A 20,659-nucleotide genomic window follows, 5' to 3' on the forward strand; every position below is an offset into this window, starting at 1 on the left:
GTGTTCTGCAGCTCTACCCATATAGATTCCACATCATCCAAGCTAATGTCCTTCCTAACTATTGCCTTAATCTCCTCCTTAACCAGCAATGCTACCCCACCTCCTTTTCCTTTTATTCTATCCTTCCTGAATGCCTGAATGCTGAATGTTTATAGTGGCTAAAAATAATTTTACCTTATTACACAGGTTTTTAAATCTAAATCATCGATAAAATTTTATTTTTCTGTTTTTTTTAAAAACTCTATGCTGGTAAAAGCAGGCAGAAGAATTTCATGGACATTCGCTGGGCAAATAGCCCAACTCTCCGCTCACAGATGCCCTTTTCCTGGCGATGTGGATAATCTGCCAAGAGAATTCTTGCTAGATCACAAGTTCCGGGTTTTAGCGCATGCCTAAACCCCGAACTTGTGGGGCCCCTACGCGTGCGTGCACTCCTCGAACGTGGCCGTGGGGGCTACACATTACGGCCCCATTGTGACTAAATCAGAAGCCATATTCAGTTAAAAGTAAATGACAGTGGCCCCGATTTTGCTCTCAGCGGCAAACATTTCACCGTTCACCTCGCTGTAACTGTCCAGCCTTTTCGCGGGCTTGTCAGCAGAGAGTTCCACTAATCCGGCGTCTTTTCCAGCCTTGCCGTTATTACAGCAAAATCGGGGCCAATATGTTGTTTAGGAATGAATGAATGGAATGGAATGGAATGTTTGGTAAACTAACTACACTTCCAGCACAGCATTGTTCCTCCCTCAGTTCAATTCACTTCCTTGTTTTTGCCATATTTGTAGAGCTTAGTGATTCAGGGTGTACAGTTCCATGGATGCCAGGTGCCCTTTGCGCCTTCATTTAAGATGCTTGTCATGTGTAAGCTTAGATAGTGAGTGTTAGTATTGTGGGAGTAATCAAAGTTAAGACAAATCCTGCTTTTACTAATGTATATACACATGTACTTGGCTGCAGGGTGTAATGGAAAGTGATTGAGTGGGAACCTACTAGTTGAATGTTGTTCTTCGGGATACTGGGCAACCTTGTCACCACCATCACCAACCCCTTTCTACCATGTAACGCTACACAGTGATCAAACTTCTTGGCCTGTATGGCTCAGCCACATGGCACATTTCTCCACTGATCCTTGAAGGAGTGACTGCTTGTGTTTTAAGTAACTTCTAACTGAGGGCAGAAGTTTCTTCAACAACATACTCACCTGCACTGTTCACCAAAGCAAACTGGATTCTCCATGTTTGCTAGATGGAGAGGCTTGATGTATTGCGGTCATTGCAGTTGATACGGGGTAGCAAATTGCAATGGCAAATTTAAAACATAAAATGGCAAGTGCAACTGGTTTCAAATGAGGCACCAAATATTTAATTTGTAAATGTGGTTCTCATCCCATGCTGAGTGTAGTTTCTTGACTCGGTCCTGCAGGTTATAACTGAGGCTTTAGTCTTAAAGGTTCTGAAGTGCTGTAGAGAAATTTGAATAAAGTATTGAAAGGTAGTTTAAACCTCTCAACACACTTTATAGTGGGAGCTAATCTGCTTAATTACAGTCATTTGTTGTGAATGCGCATCATTAACACGTGACTTTAATACATTGTTTTATCAAATTTCACTATAGCACACTAATGTGGTGCGATATTATTGGAGCAACCATCTTTTTGGTTCACGTATTTGGTTAATATAATTGTACTATCCTGTGCTTCGAGTACAGTTTATTTAATTTCATGCATTTAAAAAAAATTAATGCATGGAATTGCTCCAAAGTGAATATTACTTGCCGGTAATGCACATTGGAATCCAACAATAAATACAATGTGCACATTGAAATTGAAGACTGAAGGAGCTAAACCAATCATGCAAAGTACGTCAGATCTTTGACTTTTATGTACGTTTGAATGGCAGTATCTTGAAATTAATTTTTTTTAATTCACTTCTTAAGGTACAACTGCATTTAGAAACTGAGGGTATATTACTTCATTAATATGCTAGATCATGTCTGATCTATCTCAGGTGTATTGCTTTGGTAGGACCCCTCTGTAACTGAGGCTGAAAGCCTTTGGTTGTCTGTACAGGATGAAGGAGAGAAGCAGCCTAAAGAGGTGGATCACCTCATGCCCATCATCATGCCTGTCTCTGTGCCTGTAAAGCTTCTGCCTGCTGAGCCCAGCAAGCAGGCCACCACTGCCAAGGACAAGCCTGCCAACTCTGTGTCAGATGACGAGATGCCAGTCCTCACGAAGATGACTGATTCTCCACCCCACGCTCCCAAAGTGGCCCAACCCTGCTCATCCTCTGTGAGTGCTGCCATTCTTGCTACTAACCCTGCCAGTGGTGCTTTGTTTGAAACCCTTTGCTTGTTGGTGGGAAACTGTCATGGCTTACGCTGCAGGGTTTCAGATAGGAACAGGCTGTTGGTAAAATACTAACTGAAATTATCAGTTTCCAGCTCAGGTTACATTCATAAATTGTGAAATTATAATTCATAAATAGTGGATCTTTCCATTAAAAGTGCATTGGTTTTCAGTTTAGAACATTTTTAAGCTTTATATAAATGCACAACTCCTGCAGTTGCAAACATGGTCTGGATTATTCATTATTTTGAGATTCTAAACCAGATTCTCCTGGGATGCAAAGGGATTCATGTGCAAATCAAATTTTGCTGTGTTTGCTTTTATCTGCATGCTATTGCCCTTCTGACCTTGTTGTGACTTTGAAAAGTGAAGCTTCTGTACTCCTGTATTTCAAGTCAATTGCAACTCACATTGTTGGTAGGAATCTCTGCAGTCCAATTTTTCTAGAGATAATGGTTATGAAAAATACTGAATTGTCTTTCAGTTCAGCACTTCCAATGACAACAAAACATTCATTGTAATGTCGGTGCCAGACATTCTCTAACAGTGCCTAAGCAACATATACAGAAAGATGTAATTGTTGTACTCATATCTTTGAAGAATGTTTAAGTCTGTCCTTGAGGGAAACTGTTTTTTGAAGACATTTTTCAAAAACTGCTCTGTTTTACTTTGTTTCGCTGTTTATGTTCATGAAGTTCTTTGCCACTTTTCAGAATCTATATCTATCTGTCTCTGTTTTTAGTTGAAACCAAAGATGATCTTGCTTTATTACCATAGAGGCAGCAAAAACAATCACAGCCTTTTAAAGGAGAACACAAACACATTTCAGTCGTACAAAATCCAGTATAAAATTCGATATTTTTAACCACATGCTTGCTTTGTTCTGGAGAAATGAAGTTTGTAACAATATAGCTTTGCTTTCCAACAGTATTGACATCTATTCATTCCTCTCCTCGCTGTGTCTAATAACTCAACAAAATGGTTTCATAGTAATGCTATTTCCAAATGCAGAATTCTTACAGGCGGGTACGTGATAGTTATTGCCACCCAGATGCTCTGGATAAATTGTCTTGCCTATGTGACCTATTTGTTAGGAAACATACCCACCATGGAGTCAGAATTTGACTGCAGAAGAGGATTTGTTGCTTTTGGAGAGCAATTACAAAGTAACCAGTTGAATTTTTCTCTGTTGTAGTGGTTTCTGGTGATAGTGCTGTGATAGAGGGCTGTTGCATTCACCATTGTTCCCCTCCAATTTTTCCCCCTCCTGTAGAGTTCATGTGGAGAAACGCGATTCTACAGGGCACCAGGTGGTCTTGTGTACCTCACCCAAGTGGCTATTTTTGATGTGTGAGACTGTACAGTTGAGTGTTGGCAGGTTATCTGGCTGTAAGCCATCACGACTGACCCCAATCCTGTCCTTCACTGATATCTACACGTTCATTTCCCAAAGAGGGGTCATTAGGTAGTGATCCGGAACAAGAACTAGCCCAGGTAATAGTTTTTCGCCACTACCTCACCTCAAATCAGCATAAACCAGGAATGCAGTCTGGTATAATCCAGTCTGTATGATTCATCTCCACATTAGCTGATGCATTTTCCCACTAAGGCGGGGAAATGTGCTTTTTCTAGCTTCAAAAATCTTACCAATAATTCTGCCTCCTTTATTTTGTTTAATATGACTGATTTGATTTGGCAGTGGGGAACAGGAAACTTGGAAGGAACATCGCTAGTAATGATTAAATAGAGAAGGATTGGCATGGATGAAAGAATAGAGGCTAAACAAAGAGAGTTCACCTATCCAATGACAACAATTTAAACTTGTATAACACCTTTAACATAAACATGTCAACTTGCTTCACAAATAGGCATAAGGAGAGAGATTAGGAGATGTGACAGTAAGCTTGGTCAATGAGATGGGTTTTGAAATGGTTGTTATAGATAAAGAGGCAGAGTTGTTTTGAAGAGAGATGTCGAGAGTCGGGCTCGAAGAGGCTGAAATGGTGGGTGCAAGGGAGGGGGGATTTCCCAGAAGGCTTGTTTCAAAGGAATGTAATGTTCTGGATGGGAGAGAGTGCAGGGGTAGAGGCAGGCAGTTTTGCGGAGGGAGAAACCAGCTGTTTTGGTAATACAATTGAATGAGATGCCATGGCTGTAAATGCATTTGTTTAGCCGGAGAGAGAGGCCTCACAGGGAATGGGATGGGGTCAATGGCAAAAGAGTGGAGTTTGTTGCAGGGACTGAAGACTATGCCTTTCTGGTGTTGAGCTGGAGGATGTTTTTTTCTTGTATCCTGTGCAGAAATACAAGAGGGATGCCTGAAGAAACTCGACAGATGAGGGAAGTTTTCAAGTCTTGGACAAATGGGTTTGATAGAGAACTAAGTTGTTGGTGAGGGAGGAGAATTTCTGACAATGAGGAAACTAAGCAACTTGTGAGTTCCAGATATGGTCAGAGGATAATGAGACAAAGAGTATCAATAAATGATGACGGGTTAAGCCATTAATGGTGGAGCCATTAAAAATAAAAGTTTCTGACAGTTGAATAAACTTGGAAGAGACATTAAAAAATGTCAGAAGAAGTGAAAGAACATGATTTCCATTGTTCCATGATGTGATCCTTCCATTGCACTACAAATGGCTGGTAATTGTAAGCACCTCGGCTTTGCAGTCTCAAGGATGTTATGAATGCAGAGTGGAAGCATCAGAAAACAAATGAATTGGGTTGGATGATTAATAGTGGAAATCTTTGATGTGAAAGAACTGCATAGAAGAGAAGACAGTGCTGGGAAATCTTAAGTTAATGCAAACAGAGTTTCTGTCAACTAAACTACAGATGAAGGATTTTAAAGGAAAACAAAATACTAAAATTATACAAATAGGAGGTGTTGCATTAATTTGATTAGAAGTGTACAGTGCCAGAGATTGTGGAAATGTCCAAAACAATTACAAATGGTATAATAAAATATTAAATAACACAATTTCAAAGGTGAACAATTCAGACAAGAAGATTGCCAGCAAACAGCCGTGCTGAAAACCAGAATGATGATCATGGATTAACCCCACTATATGGTCACTAGAGGGGTAGATTGAAGGGTAAAAGGGCTTTCCATTCTTGGGAATCTTGTTAACGAGGCAGATTTCCCAGGAGAAAGTGATGTCGGGCATAATCAATCTGAATGCCACAATGGAGGGAGGAGTTTTACCAAGATCATCAAGATTATATTTGGAGGAGAAAAGTGGAACATCAGTACAAAATAAGGTGGAAAGGAAGATTCATTGGGCTGATAAGTGGCAAGTAACATTCGCGCCACACAAATGCCAGGCAATGACTATCTCTAACAAGCGAGAATCTAACCACCGCCCATTGACATTCAATGGCATTACCATCACTGAATCCCCCACCATCAACATCCTGGGGTCACCATTGACCAGCAACCTAACTGGACCTTCCACATAAATACTGTGGCTACAAGAGCAGGTCAGAGGCTGGGTATTCTGCAGCAAGTGTCTCACCTCCTGGCTCCCCAAAGCCTTTCCATCATCTACAAGGCACAAGTCAGGAGTGTGATGGAATACTCTCCACTTGCTTGGATGAGTGCAGCTCCAGCAACACTCAAGAACCTAGACACCATCCAGGACAAAGCAGCCCGCTTGATTGGCACCCCATCCACCACCTTCAACATTCACTCCCTCAACCACCAGTGCGCGGTGGCTGCAGTGTGTACCATCTACAAGATGAACTGCAGTAACTTGCTACAGCTTCTTTGACACCCGTGACTTTTACCACCAAGAAGGACAAGGGCAGCAGGTGCATGGGCACACCATCATCTGCAAGTTCCCTCCCAAGTCATTCACCATCCTGACTTGGAAATACAGGTGCAGCGTCGAGAATCTGGAACCCTCGGGCTCCGGGCTTTTCCAGACTTTCGATCATCTTTCTGACGTCACTAATCCGGAAACACCCGAGCCCAGGTTCGGGTATTTCCAGATTTTGGAATGTCAAAGGTAGGGGGGGTCTTGCCGAGGAGCTGTTCAGGCTGGCCTGCCCCGTCGATAAGGTGTTTGGGCAGGCCCCCCCCCCCCCATGGAGTAGCTGTGCGGGTCGGACCCAGCTGTGGAGGAAGTGTTCGTGCGGGCCAGCGAGGAGGTCCTGAGATAAGGGCCAAGGTCAGGCAGTGGTGGGGCCCCGAGGTCGGCAGGTCCGGATTCCGAAACTTTTACGGATTCCGGACGACCCAACCACCGATCGTCCCGGATTCTGTACCTCTGGATTTTCAACGCTGCACCTGTATATTGTCGTTTCTTCATCGTCGCTGGGTTAAAATCCTGGAACTCCCTCCCAAAAAGACCATGGGAATACCTTCACCACAAGGACTGCAGCGGTTCAAGAAGGCGGCTCACCACCACCATCCATCCAATTGGGAATGGGCAATAAATGCTGCCCTTACCAGCGATGCCCACATCCCTATGAAAATGTTTTTTTTAAGGTAGCTGCTGGAGGTTTAGGAATACAGTAGGTGGCACTTTCATAACATTAGGCTGAGCGGGACCAGTCCTGGATTTACAGAGGTGGTGAGCAGAGATAAATTTGGCATGGAATGGTTCAGACTGATCAACATACCGACTTCAACAGGCAAAATTATTATCACAGGTGGCAGAGCAACAGGCCTGATGAAATAAAATAGTGCCAGATCTGATGGAGGAAGGAGATATCAAACCTTCCATGCAAGGTAAAATAGCATCAGTTCTTTCACTGACCCAGATAGAAGAGCTGACCGTGAAAGTAACAGTTGGGTGGGCAAAGGTAGTAAAGAATTCTTGAAGATCTGACTTTTATAATTTTGCTTGATTAACCCAAAATGAATCCCATTGCTTTTTCTTCCCCTAGTCGAATTTCAAATATTTACCCACCTGCACTGTTGAAAGATGCAGTGGTCTCTGCTTAAACTAAGTCAAAGAATTCCATGCTCAAATAACCTATGTAAAGAAATTTCTCTTCTCTTAACTTTTCTCCATATTTAAATTGTCCCCTTGTTAGTGATTTCCCCTGCCATAGGAAATAGTCTTTCCTTATTTACTCCCTAAAACCTCTAACATCTCCTATTGGCCTTCTCTGCATCAGTATCTTTAGTCTCTCCTCATAGTTTCTCACTGTATGATATAATTCTGTCGAATCTGTGCTTTCAATACTCTTTCTATAATGTGGCACCCAAAGCTGTGCACCGTATTCCAGTTGTGATCTCGCCATTGCCGTGTACAAATTCATAATTACTTCTTTGCTCTTGTGCCCTATATTCCATTTATAAAATTCAACATGCGATTGGCTCTTTTTCTGGCTTTATCTTTCTGCACTTGCACTTACAAGAAATTGTGTATTTGAACCCCTAGGTGTCTCTGTTAGCATCCACACCCTTCAGTGTTTTTCTATTGAATGTGTGCTCCCATTTCATTGTTTTTACTCATAATTTGCATTGCCTCACCCTTACCCACATTAAACTGCAAACCTGTCTGCTCACTGTCCATCTCCTGAAGGCTGCCTATTAGCAAATTTTGTTTTTGTGCACCCTATGCCCAGTATATATTGAGAACAAAGGTTGACTCTACTGACTCCTGGGATACACCACATCCAACCCTTCTCCCATTTGAGCAACAGTCGCTAACCCCAACTCTTTCTTTCCTCTGTAAGGCAACTTTCTATCCATGCTGCTACATTTTCTCTTGTACCATATCTGAACATTTGTAACAGGCCTCCTGTGAGGCATGTTATCCAAAGCCTTCTGGAAATGCAAATGCTGTACATCTATTGCGTTGCCTTTATTTATCCACTTTAAAAAAAAAACTCTTAGATTTGTCAAACACTGCTTACCTTCAACAAATTTGTGCTGGATGTCCTTGATTATCCCTTGCATTTCCAGGTACTAATTTGATCACAACTGAAACTAGATTAATTGATATATAGTTAAATGATTTATCCTCGTCTCCCATTTTGATAAGGGGTGTTATGTTGGCTGCCCTCCAGTAACTCTGGTAGAATTTGCATATCAAAAGAGGATTGAGAAGTTGTGGTCAGCCTCTGCGAGCTCCTCTCATTTACTTCAACAGTCTAGAGTCTAGGGCCTGATGACTTTTCTACCTTGAGTCCTGTAATTGTTTATTCAGACCAGTTCCTCTTCTGTTATTTATAACGATTGTTCCACATGCGTGTCGCATACGTGCATTGCCCCAACCAACCATTCTCTATAAAAATGGGTGTGAAGTACAGGTACAACGTCTGAAATCCAGAATCCTCGGGACCGAATCCATTCCGGGTTTTGGGTTTTTCCAGATTTCAGACAAGAAAATCAATAGTCTGAAATCTGGAATCCTCAACCGAATCCATGCTGGGTTTTGAGCGGCGAGATTCAAAATCCAGCACGGATTCAGTTGAGGATTCCAGATTTCAGACTTGATTTTCTTGTCTGAAATCCTGATCCTGGACCGAATCCGTATCAGATTTGGGGTTTTGTCTCAAAAATGTCCGATTTTCGGACAATAATTGCGGACGACTCCATCAGCTATGCGCAAAATGTCAGTTTTTTGGATAATTTCAGTTTTCAGAGTTCCAGATTTGGGATGTTGCACCTGTATTTGTTTATCTCTGCCATACCTTCATCTTCCATAACTAGATTTCTCCTTCATCCTTGATCACCTCAACCCTTTGTTTAACTGTTCTTTTACTTTTAAATGCTATTAAAATCCATGACTATTTCCTTTTTATATTATCTGCTTTTTCACATCCTCTTTTGGACCAGAAAGTTGGAACTTCAGAGTAGGGAAAAAAATGGTCACCTAATTTTCCTCCTTATTCAAATGAGATTTTGAACATTGCTGGGAAATCCCATCATCCAATCTTAACTGCTGTCCAACCAATGAATGAAAAGTAGTAGCACACAACGTTAAAGAAATGGTAGGATTTAAAAAAATGCTTATTTACCTCATCCTCCATAGAAATTGTGCTCCCCACACAGCTGCCTTCAGCTGGCCAGGTATGCTCCTTTGCACCATGGCAACTATCATTGCTATTTGATGATCTTCCAGCGGCAGGTATTCTTTGGTGGGGTGAGCTGACTCTCCTAGAATTGAATTCTCTCAACTGGAGGAAGAGAAGAGAAAACTAATATTTGTGTATCTCACTATATATCAGCATCCGCCATCAATCCGCGGTGAACCAAAACAATGGTTGAGTCATGAAGTCCACAGTCTAGCCACTCCTGAGTTGGTGGCTTTACTAAAGGTAAACAGGACAGAAAAAATTATGCTTATGTGTTTTTAAAAAAAAATCCTTAAGTTGGTAACACTGTCATGCCCCCAGTCCATTGAAATCTATGGGTTACGCTCTAATGCTAATGCAAGCTGTTCTACTTGTTCGAGAAGGAGTGCTGCAACATCTGCCTATTACAACAAGCACAGCTAAAATCTGTACTATTTTCTCCTACTAACAAGGCTCTGGGAGGGGTGTGTTTCTTCCAATTCCAATTTTTGTTTCCTCTACTGAGCTATGAAAGTGAGTGGAGAATCAAACAGTGTTCTGATTTTAAGAAGCTGTTTTGATTTGTCATTGCCCTTTTTTGCAGCTTTCGATGCTTGGTACTTGTTGTTTCCATGGTGTGTGTGTTTTTCTTTGACAGTGTTTCTGTATTTAATCTCAACTGATCTGAAGTCTATCTTTAATGTTGGGGATGAGGGGGAAATACTTAGTTGGAAAAGAAAAGACACTGCCGTCATTTAAAGGGAAATAAATACAACAATGTTTTCTGATTTGCTGTGGTTATCGACTTTATATTGTGTGCATAAATATATTAATAAACACTTTTAATTACGCATTTCTTTTGTTCAAAAAACTCAATAAAATTCAAACTGAACTTCTTAGGAAATTGTCCGAAAGTGTCAACCCTGCAGTCCACTGTCGGAAGATAGCTTCAGATCTCAGCAAGACAAGAAGAAGTATCGACATAGGCCGGAGCCTCTCTACATCCCTCCACCTTCTGCCAACCTCTCTACTTCATATCCAGGCGCCACTCTGTACCAAAGTCAGCTCCGCTCACCAAGAATCATGGGAGATCACCTGCTGGACAGGACGCATGAGCTTCCACCCTATACCCCACCCCCGATGTTAAGTCCAGTGAGACAAGGCTCTGGTCTTTTCACCAGTGTCATTTGTTCACATGGTGGCACTTATCCAGCACTGCCAATCACCCCTTCAACACCACGTATCCTGCTTGGGAGAGCTAGTGAGTATGTTATATCTAATTCTGCTGTATGGTTCTGGAATTTTTAATTGGGAAGCTCAGACTTTAAATTTGGTTCAATTCTAATTTAGTGAGTATTTTTAAGATCATTAGAATTATGCTATTTTAGATGACAGACCATTCTTCTAGTCAAGCAGATTAACTAATTCCCCTAAGTTGCAGTTTAGCAAAGGTCCAAACACAACATTAAACGATGTGTCATCTGACTTATGTTACGTTAAATAAATTGTCTTCATTGTACCTGAGCTGCACTACTTTTTTATGACTGCTGGTGAATTTGCTGAGGGGCATCTTCTGTCTCTAGCGAGTAAGGGCCTCCAGTTTAATGAAACCATTTTATTGTACAATGGTCTGTCCTGGTTGTCGGTGGATGCATTTTGGGATCTTGTATCTGTAGTAGGGTAAATGCCACAGACTTGAAATGTTATACCCCCACCAAAGTTACTCTGGATAAAAGTGTAACTGCATTATAAGTCCTAATTTTAAATGCAATACTGCAACTAACTAAAGAAGAGTTATTTACATTTTGAAGGTGTCACTCTAACTATTTTAAGTGTTTAGCTTTGACAGGTAAAGTGATTTAGGTGTCCATGTACACATCGTGAAAAGCTTGTGCACAGGTACAAAAAGTAATCAAAAAGTCTAGTGGAATTTTGGACTTTGTTTCAAAAGGGTTACAATTCAAGAGTGAGGAGTTGTGTTTTAGTTGTATAGAGCCTTGGTTAGACCCTATCTGGAGTACTGTGTTCAGTTTTGGGCACCGCACCTCAAAGGATAAGATTACATGAGATTGCATAGAATATACGGCACAGAAATAGGCCATTTGGCCCAACCAGTCCATGGCGGGGGTACAGTAAAGAGTCACCAAAATAATACCATGGCTTGAAAGTTAAATTATGAGGACTGGTTGTTTAAACTTGGTTTGTATACCCTTCAACTTAGAAGGTTGAGGGGTTATCTAATCGAGGTGTTTAAAATGATAAAAGGACTTGACGGTAGATACAGATTAACTTTGCCTTCTGATGGGGTATTGAAACAAGGGGGCAAAATCTTAAAATGAGAGCTAGACCATTTAGGAGTGAAAACAGAAAGCACTATTTCACACGGGTGCAGTAAATCTGAAACTTGCTCCCCAAAAGGTGGTGAATTATGGGTCAATTGAAGTTTTTAAAGACAGACACGATAGATTTTTGTTGGTCAAAGGGTATCAAGGGATATGGAGTAAAAGTGAGTAAATGGAGTTGAGGTACATATCAGCTGTGGCCTAATTGAATGGTGGAACAAGCTTGGGGTTGAATGGCCTACTCCAGTTCCTATGTTGTCAAATATCTTCATATAAAATACAAATATTCTCAGGGCTGGTAGTAGCTGTTAGCTGCTGATATTTAAACAAAGACTAACTGGTAACTCTTCAGTTAGTTTTACAGAAAAAGCTGTGTTTTTACTGAAAGATGACCCAAGAATTTCCACTCATTACTGCTTTGCCCTGGTTTCAGATAGTATTGATGCAGTGACAATTACCCCTGGACCTGGGGAACAGACTGTTGACATTGAACCGTAAGTGACTTATTTTAACTATCACTTAACACAATACAGTAAAACTGTTGCTTGTGCATTTCTGTCCCCACACCCCGGAAAGGTACAAATCCTATTGAAGTGCTCAGGAACAGAATAAGGGTGCCTCAGGCCCCGGGCGGTACCCCGGCTCCCATTCACAAAGTTTGCAGATGACATGAAACTCTAAAATGTAGCAATCAGTGAGGAGGATAGTAACAGACTTCAGGCAGACATAGACAGACTGGGTGAAAGGGCAGATGAAATTTAACGCAAAGAAGTATGAAGTGATGGGGATGTAGGAACAGAGACCTGGGGTGGGTGTACATGGACAAATCTTTGAAGGTGGCAAGACAAGTTGAGAAAGCTGTTTTTAATATTTAAAGTATACGGTATCCTTGGCTTTATAAACTGAGGCATAAAGTACAAACGCAAGGACATTATGCTCAACCTTCATAAATCACTGGTTAGGCCCAGCTGGAGTATTGTGTTCAATTCTGTGTACCACACTTTAGGAAGTATATCAAGGCCTTGGAGGGGGTGCAGAGGAAATTTACTAAAATGATGCCAGTGATGTGGGACTTCAGTTCCATGGGGAAATGAGAGAAGCTGGGGTTGTTCTCCTTTGAGCAGAGAAGATTAAGGAGAGATTTAATAGAAGTGTTCAATATCATGAAGGATTTTAACAGAGTAAATAAGGAAAAACTGTTTCCAGTGGCAGAAGGGTTAGTAACCAGAGGGCACAGATTTAAGGCAATTGGCAAAAGAACCAGAGGTGAGATGAGAAGTGTTTTATTTCAAAAGTTGTCAGGATCTGGACTGCTCTGCCTGAAAGGATGGTGGAAGCAGATTCAGTAATAACTTTCAAAAGGGAATTGAATAAATATTTGAAAGGGGAAATGTTGCATGGCTATGGGGAAAGGACAGGGATTGGGACTAATTCGATAGCTTCTTCTGTTCTATATCATTCTATGATTACACTAAGCTGTTCTGACATGTTGAATACAAGACAGAAAGTTACCTCATGCGAACCAAAAAATGAAATAGCATCTGAATCTTGACCAAATACTCCCCCTTAGCTTTGTGGAATGAAAGATGAAGTAGCACAGATAAGCTTGGGAATGTGGAATGCTTGATACAATTGAACAGAATCTAACAGACATCAATTTTGTCCATGGTTAGCATGTGAAATTTACATTGCAGTTCATTTTGAAAAATATAGTGGAAATACGTTGGAAGTGCTTCCAAACTTGTCTATAGAGAGCCTTTAGAGCTACACAACACTTGATTGAAATATTGGTGGTAAAGGTATGTCACTGGTGGTGATAGTGGTCGGAACAATTTAAGGTAATGAGTAGCAGACAAGAACATGAAAGTTGATTGACTTAAGTGCAATTTTTTCATTGTGGTTTATTGCTATCAATATGATAAATAACCTAGTGTCAACATTGAGGATTCAAAGCGGGCCAATTCAGTGAGATTTCTAAAATCTGTCAATCTGATTATAATTGTGTATGTTGCACGAGTCAGCCGATCCCTTCTAGTATGTGTATCTAAACTTCTGTTATTGGGATTCTTGTAACCCTTTGGTATTGCAGCCATGTAAACTCTGTGAAATAGCTAAATATAGTCCAATGCTCGAGCTGATTTGCAGTTTTGAAAATCTAAATATTTGCATTCACAAAGTCTTGCAGCATATTTTTTGTTCCAATGAAATAATTCTTCTGAAGCTGAATTAGTTATTTGAATACTAATGTAACTTTGAATATAAGGGGGAAATATTTCTGGCAAGCTATAATCAAGGTTAATTAAAATGTTGCTCCTATTCATTTAACTTGTGTTAGTTTACATACCCAATTGAGCGGTTCCAGTTTGAAAAATTATTATGGAGATACCATATTCATTTGAGAAAATTCAATTAACAAATTGATTACTTGTGCTTTGTAAAAGATAAATTCTGGCAGAAATTGTAATTGTGTTTTTAAATTAATTCTCTTTGTAACTTTGTTCAGTTAACCCTTCCTGCACCAAGATTTCCATTTGAATTGAAGTAGTGCCTCATATGACACAGCAAGGATTGTTGATTTATTACTACATTTGTTAAAATTTTCTGCGTAGAGGACTTGTAAACTGTGGGCCTTGCCAATAAAACTTGAATGTACTTATTTATTTTGTAACCATTCAATCTGTGCTCTCAAATACTGAAATACTTATTCATTTTGTTAGGCGAATCAATATGGGAATGCGGTTTCAAGCGGCAATCCCAGCATTGCAAGACAGGGCATTGGTTGAAAAAGACGTCTCCAAAGCTGACTTGGTGTGGAAGCCTTGGTGTGAATTGGATGACCCAGAAGTACAACAAAAAGGTATAGTGCCTCTTTAGTAAATATGCTTTGCATCTGAGCATGTTACACAGAATGGTTTCAATTGGGAATATTACTGTCAAGTAAAGTAATTTTCCATGTAAACTACTTTTTCTTTAATATTTTAACTTGATTAAATTTCCTACCTTAGTTCAAGTTTAAAAAAAAAATCTTTCCATAACCTCATGGGGGCCCCAACATCAGCTTAGTTAGCAGTGATTGGTTGCTGTTGTGGTTCAGGATTCCATTTTGGATGGCATTAATGATTTTTTTTTTTCAAATTCAGTTACAGCGGGGTGTTGGATTATATTCAGCCAGAACTGAAATTGAATATTCGGTGATTCTCTCTCGATCAGGATCCAGGACTCTTTTGGAATCACCAGCTGACAATTGAGATACTGACATCATCTGGCTCCAAATTCAAATAATGTCAAAATCTCTGTAGAGTTGTTGAGAGATTAAAAATACATAACCTCTGATCAAGTCAAAGTATTTTAACAAAATAAGGGGGAGAAACTGACCTTTGTGCCTCCCGTTAGTGCCTTCAGGTGTGGGGGGATGCAATAACGGGGTGCTAACAGCTTACCGACAGCAAACTTACTGCCCCGATCTCCTGCACCCTGAAGATCGTGACGTCAGCACCCCGTTAGCACGCTGGATCTTAAATTCACTTCCGCCCCATGCAGCATCGCCGGGTGTCAACAACGGCAGCTGCAGGCAGCGTTGTGACCTCGGCCGGCCGCTTGACGAGCGGTAATTAAAGACAGTGGTGGTCAGGTAGGCTATAATCTTATCACTTCAGTGCTGTATTTTGAATTTTTTTGCACCCGCGATTGATCAGCCCTGCACTCTGAGTGCTTAGAGCTGCTATTTGTGGATCGCAGGTGCCTTCGCCGACCATTCCTAGCCTTACCTTGAAATGACCTCAGCATTGGCCCTTCCCTTTAAGGAGCCTGTGAATCCTGCAGCGCTACACGGGACATTGTGCAGCGCTCTGCCACTACAGCCCCTCTTGCTCCCTTTAACGCACCAAGAGAACTGATAACGCTTGATTTAGCGCACCACTACGATCCTGGAGTACTAAACTGGAAGTTCATAGAAACATAGAAAATGGGTGCAAATTCAGCCCTTCGAGCCTGCACCGCCATTCAATATGATCATGACTGATCATGCAACCTCAGTACCCCACCCCTACCTTCTCTCCATACCCCCTGATCCCTTTAGCCGTACGGGCCACATCTAACTCCCTTTTGAATATGTCCAACGAACTGTACTCAACAACTTTCTGTGGCAGAGAATTCCACAGGTTCAGAACTCTCGGGGTGAAAAAGTTTCTCCTCATCTCGGTCCTATATGGCTTACCCCTTATCCTTAGACTGTGACCTCTGGTTCTGGACTTCCCCAACATCGGGAACATTCTTCCTGCATCTAACCTGTCCAATCCCGTCAGAATTTTATATGTTTCTATGAGATCCCCTCTCATTCTTCTAAATTCCAATGAATATAAGCCTAGCTGATCCAGTCTTTTCTCATATGTCAGTCCTGCCATCCCGAAAATCAGTCTGGTGAACCTTCGTTGCACTCCCTCAATAGCAAACCTGTCCTTCCTCCGATTAGGAGACCAAAACTGCACATAATGCTCAAGGTGTGGTCTCACCAAGGCCCTGTAAAACTGCAGTAAGACCTCCCTGCTCCTATGCTCAAATCCCCTCACTATGAAGACCAGCATGCCATTTGCTTTCTTTGCGTCGGATTTAATTGTGTAGCGCCTGCCGATACTTTGCGCTCCCGCAAAAGTTATCGCCCCAAACGGGGGCGCAACACAATTTCTAGCCCTAGGTTTCTTCTCATTCTCCCATCGAGTTGCTCTTTTTGTAATCTGTTTATATACAAAAAATACTGAAATGGATCCAAATAGCTCAAATATGCACTGTGGTGTGCTACTGAATTATACAGACAGAGAAGGTCACAGCTTTAATCCCTGGTCTCTGCTGAGTTGGCTTATCTCAGTGGAGGTGATGGTGGAGGTTTTGCAGGTTCACTTCGACATCTGTGGCCAGGGGAGGAGAAAAATTGGGTTCCTGCATCCTCTACTGGAAGTGCATGTGTGAACATCAGATGGGAAGCCATTGCCCAAATATTTAATGTCTAGGCTCATACACAAATAATAGCCACTTCGCTAATGTACATTTGTGCAGTCATACCCCAGCATGAGTTGACACCTCCAGGAAATGAGGGTTCAGGGGGTGGGTTGTTTGGAGGAGGGGAGAAAAACTTTACTTTCTCTCTCCTTTGTTGTTGTATTATGGCTAGGCATATTCTGTTTTGTAAAGAGTGGGTAGACTACCTTCTTAAGTCCCAGTGCCATGCTTTGAGGCAATCACTGGGGCAGAGAGTTTTTTTCTTTACCCTCACCCCTCTTCCTCCCTGTCGAACACAGTCTAGCCTGTGCTTGGTATCTATCTCTGACAATGCAGCCGAGACCACGGATGTGCCCTGTTGAGAACTTCAAGCCTGAAATTGCATCTTTCCACGAAGCCAGTCTACAGCACAAGTATATTATCACAGGTTTTCTTTACTTTTACTTGAATGAGACATTATCCAATAAAACTAAATAATTTTACTGGCAATGTATCTTTGTCCAACATTCAACAGTTGTGGGAAAAACACACACATGTTGAAAATTCGTTGTGTATAAGACATTTAAATTATTGTTAGCTAGTGTTGTATCCTTAGATGCTCGAACAACCACTCCACGAGGCAGTGTGTTGTACTTGAACTGAAGTGACCTTCGTCCTTTATTAGTTCATTCCAGAGTGAGGATCACACCTGGTGGCCTGCCTTTTATACTAGGCCAGGCACATCTGTACAGGTAACCTACAAGTCTCCCACTGCTGTGTCCTCTGGTGGCACACCTTGATATGGTACCAACAGTGGTCATGTCGGATACATGACAGCTAGTTCATCAATTGAATCCATTGGTATTTTTTAAATGCAGCTTAGTTTTAAGGGTTTCACCACAATTCTGTTTCTTTGAAGAAAGCACCAAGGTTTATGTTTGCTTCTTGTGTACTTACAGAAAAAAAGAAAATTTGCATTTACGTAGGGCCTTTTGCGTCCTAAAAATATTCCAAAGCGTTTCACGGCTAATGGAGTACTTTTGAAGCAGTTGTGCAGGCCATTTTATGCATAGCAAATCCAACAAACAACAATTAGATAAACCATCAGTTAATCTGTTGAGGGATAATTGTAGAACAAAATAATTCCTCTGTTCTTTGAAGCGTGCGATGTAATCTTTAACTACTTCATTTCGCTTATGAAGTTGGAGATATCTTTTAAATGTTTAGAAATTGTATAAACTTAATGTTTTTATAGTGGAAGATGTGCTGAACATGGCTTGCTCCAGTGTGCTGCCAGGTGGTGGGACGAATCGAGAACTTGCCCTACATTGTCTTTTTGAGGCAGACGGTAACATTTTGGTAAGTACGATATTAAAACATGCTCTGATTGCTGGTTATTAACTGGGATGATATACTGCTTGCACAACATACATAGAAACATAGAAATTTACAGTGCAGAAGGAGGCCATTTCGGCCCATCGTGCCCACGCTGGCCGACAGAGTCGCAAGGCTGTTGGTCAGCAGCCCTAAAGGTTACATATAAACCTCTGAACAATGACGGAAAGGCAAAGAGCACCCAGTCCAACCAGTTCGCCTCACACAACTGCGACACCCCTTATACTGAAACATTCTACACTCCACCCCAACCAGAGCCATGTGATCTCCTGAGAGGCAAAAACCAGATTTAAAAACCCAGGCCTATTTTGGGAGAAAAAATCTGGGAAACTTTCTCTTCGACCCATCCAGGCGATCAAAACTAGTCCAGGAGATCACCCTGGCCGTATTCAATTCCCTGAAGTACTTACCATTATATCTGCTTGTTGGGGTAAAAAGAAGACTTTTCTCCCTAGAGGCGGACTACCTGATATAGGTAATCGACACCTCGCCCTCCGTATAACGACCACAGAATCAAACAAACAAAACCTTCTATTCAACCGGCTTTATTTCGAGCAAATGCAAGGGAAAGTTCAATCGTGGAACCTTCAAAATACAAGGGGTTTCAAGTAATAATTTATACAGGTTTTGGAGAGGAGCTACCCTCCTGGAAAATCATTGCTAGGTCTAGTGCTATCAGCGGAGTTACATTGATTTGTCGTCTCTCATCAGACTGATTCATAGAAAATAGGTGCAGGAGTAGGCCATTCGGCCCTTCGAGCCTGCACCACCATTCAATAAGATCGTGGCTGATCATTCCCTCAATACTTATTTCCTGCTTTCTCTCCATAGCCGTAAGGACCATATCTAACTCCCTCTTGAATATATCCAATGAACGGCATCAACAACACTCTGCGACAGGGAATTCCATAGGTTAACAACTCTCTGAGTGAAGAAGTTTCTCCTCATCTCGGTGCCAATGGCCTATCCCTTATCCTAAGACTACGTCCCCTGGTTCTGAACTTCCCCAACATCGGGAACATTCTTCCCGCATCTAACCTGTCCAGTCCCATCAGAATTTTATATGTTTCTATGAGATCCCCTCTCATCCTTCTAAACTCCAGTGAATAAAGGCCCAGTTGATCCAGTCTCTCCTCATATGACAGTCCAGCCATCCCAGGAATCAGTCTGGTGAACCTTCGCTGCACTCCCTCAATAGCAAGGACGTCCTTCCTCAGATTAGGAGACCAAAACTGAACACAATATTCCAGGTGAGGCCTCACCAAGGCCCTGTACAACTGCAGTAAGACCTCCCTGCTCCTATACTCAAATCCCCTTGCTATGAAGGCCAACATACCATTTTGCCGCCTTCACCGCCTGCTGTACCTGCATGCCCACTTTCATTGACTGATGAACCATGACATCCAGGTCTCGTTGCACCTCCCCTTTTCCTAATCTGCCGCCATCCAGATAATATTCTGCCTTCGTGTTTTTGCCCCCAAAATGGATAACTTCACATTTATCCACATTATACTGCATCTGCCATGTATTTGGCCACTCACCTAACCTGTCCAAGTCACCCTGCAGCCTCTTAGCGTCCTCCTCACAGCTCACACCGCCACCCAGTTTAGTGTCCTCCGCAAACTTGGAGATATTACACTCAATTCCTCTATCTAAAACATTAATGTATATTGTAAAGAGCTGAGGTCCCAGCACTGAGCCCTGCAGCACGCCATTAGTCACTGCCTGCCATTCTGAAAAGGACCCGTTTATCCCGACTCTCTGCTTCCTGTCTGCCAACCAGTTCTCTATCCACGTCAGTACTTTACCCCCAATACAATGCGTTTTGATTTTGCACACCAATCTCTTGTGCGGGACCTTGTCAAAAGCCTTTTGAAAGTCCAAATACACCACATCCACTGGTTCTCCCTTGTCCACTCTGCTAGTTACATCCTCAAAAAATTCCAGAAGATTTGTCAAGCATGATTTCCCTTTTATAAATCCATGCTGACTTGGACCGATCCTGTCACTGCTTTCCAACTGCGCTGCTATTTCATCTTTAATAATTGATTCCAACATTTTCCCCACTACTGATGTCAGGCGAACCGGTCTATAATTATCCATTTTCTCTCTCCCTCCTTTTTTAAAAAGTGGTGTTACATTAGCTACCCTCCAGTCCATAGGAACTGATCCAGAATCAATAGACTGTTGGAAAATGATTACCAATGCATCCACTATTTCCAGCCACTTCCTTAAGTACTCTGGGATGCAGACTATCAGGCACCGGGGATTTATCGTCCTTCAATCCCATCAATTTCCCTAACAGAATTTCTCGCCTGATAAGGATATCCTTCAGTTCCTCCTGCTCACTAGACCTACTGTCCCCTAGTACATTATTTGTGTTTTCCTTCGTGAAGACAGAACCGAAGTATTTGTTCAATTGGTCTGCCATTTCTTTGTTCCCCATTACAAATTCACCTGAATCCGACTGCAAGGGATCTACGTTTGCCTTCACTAATCTTTTTCTCTTCACATATCTATAGAAGCTTTTGCAGTCAGTTTTTGTGTTCCCTGCAAGATTCCTTTCGTACTCTATTTTCCCCCCTCTTAA

At 41.7% G+C, this 20,659-nt stretch overlaps 1 protein-coding gene across 6 annotated transcripts in view; it reads left to right on the plus strand.

Annotated features, from left to right (window-relative positions):
• Nucleotides 1–20,659, plus strand: part of LOC139273075 (transcriptional-regulating factor 1) — a 309,697-nt gene that overhangs the window by 216,152 nt on the left and 72,886 nt on the right. For 5 of the 6 annotated variants that reach the window (XM_070889402.1, XM_070889400.1, XM_070889397.1 and 2 more), the window contains 5 exons: nt 2,069–2,290; nt 10,259–10,619; nt 12,134–12,194; nt 14,418–14,557; nt 17,930–18,033. In XM_070889402.1, coding sequence (XP_070745503.1) covers nt 2,069–2,290; nt 10,259–10,619; nt 12,134–12,194; nt 14,418–14,557; nt 17,930–18,033 — 888 coding nt within the window. The remainder of the gene's footprint in view (nt 1–2,068; nt 2,291–10,258; nt 10,620–12,133; nt 12,195–14,417; nt 14,558–17,929; nt 18,034–20,659) is intronic. The other variant, XM_070889401.1, reaches the window with a different exon arrangement.

This window comes from Pristiophorus japonicus, chromosome 9 (genome assembly GCF_044704955.1).
Source record: "Pristiophorus japonicus isolate sPriJap1 chromosome 9, sPriJap1.hap1, whole genome shotgun sequence".
Lineage (NCBI taxonomy): Eukaryota > Metazoa > Chordata > Chondrichthyes > Pristiophoridae > Pristiophorus > Pristiophorus japonicus.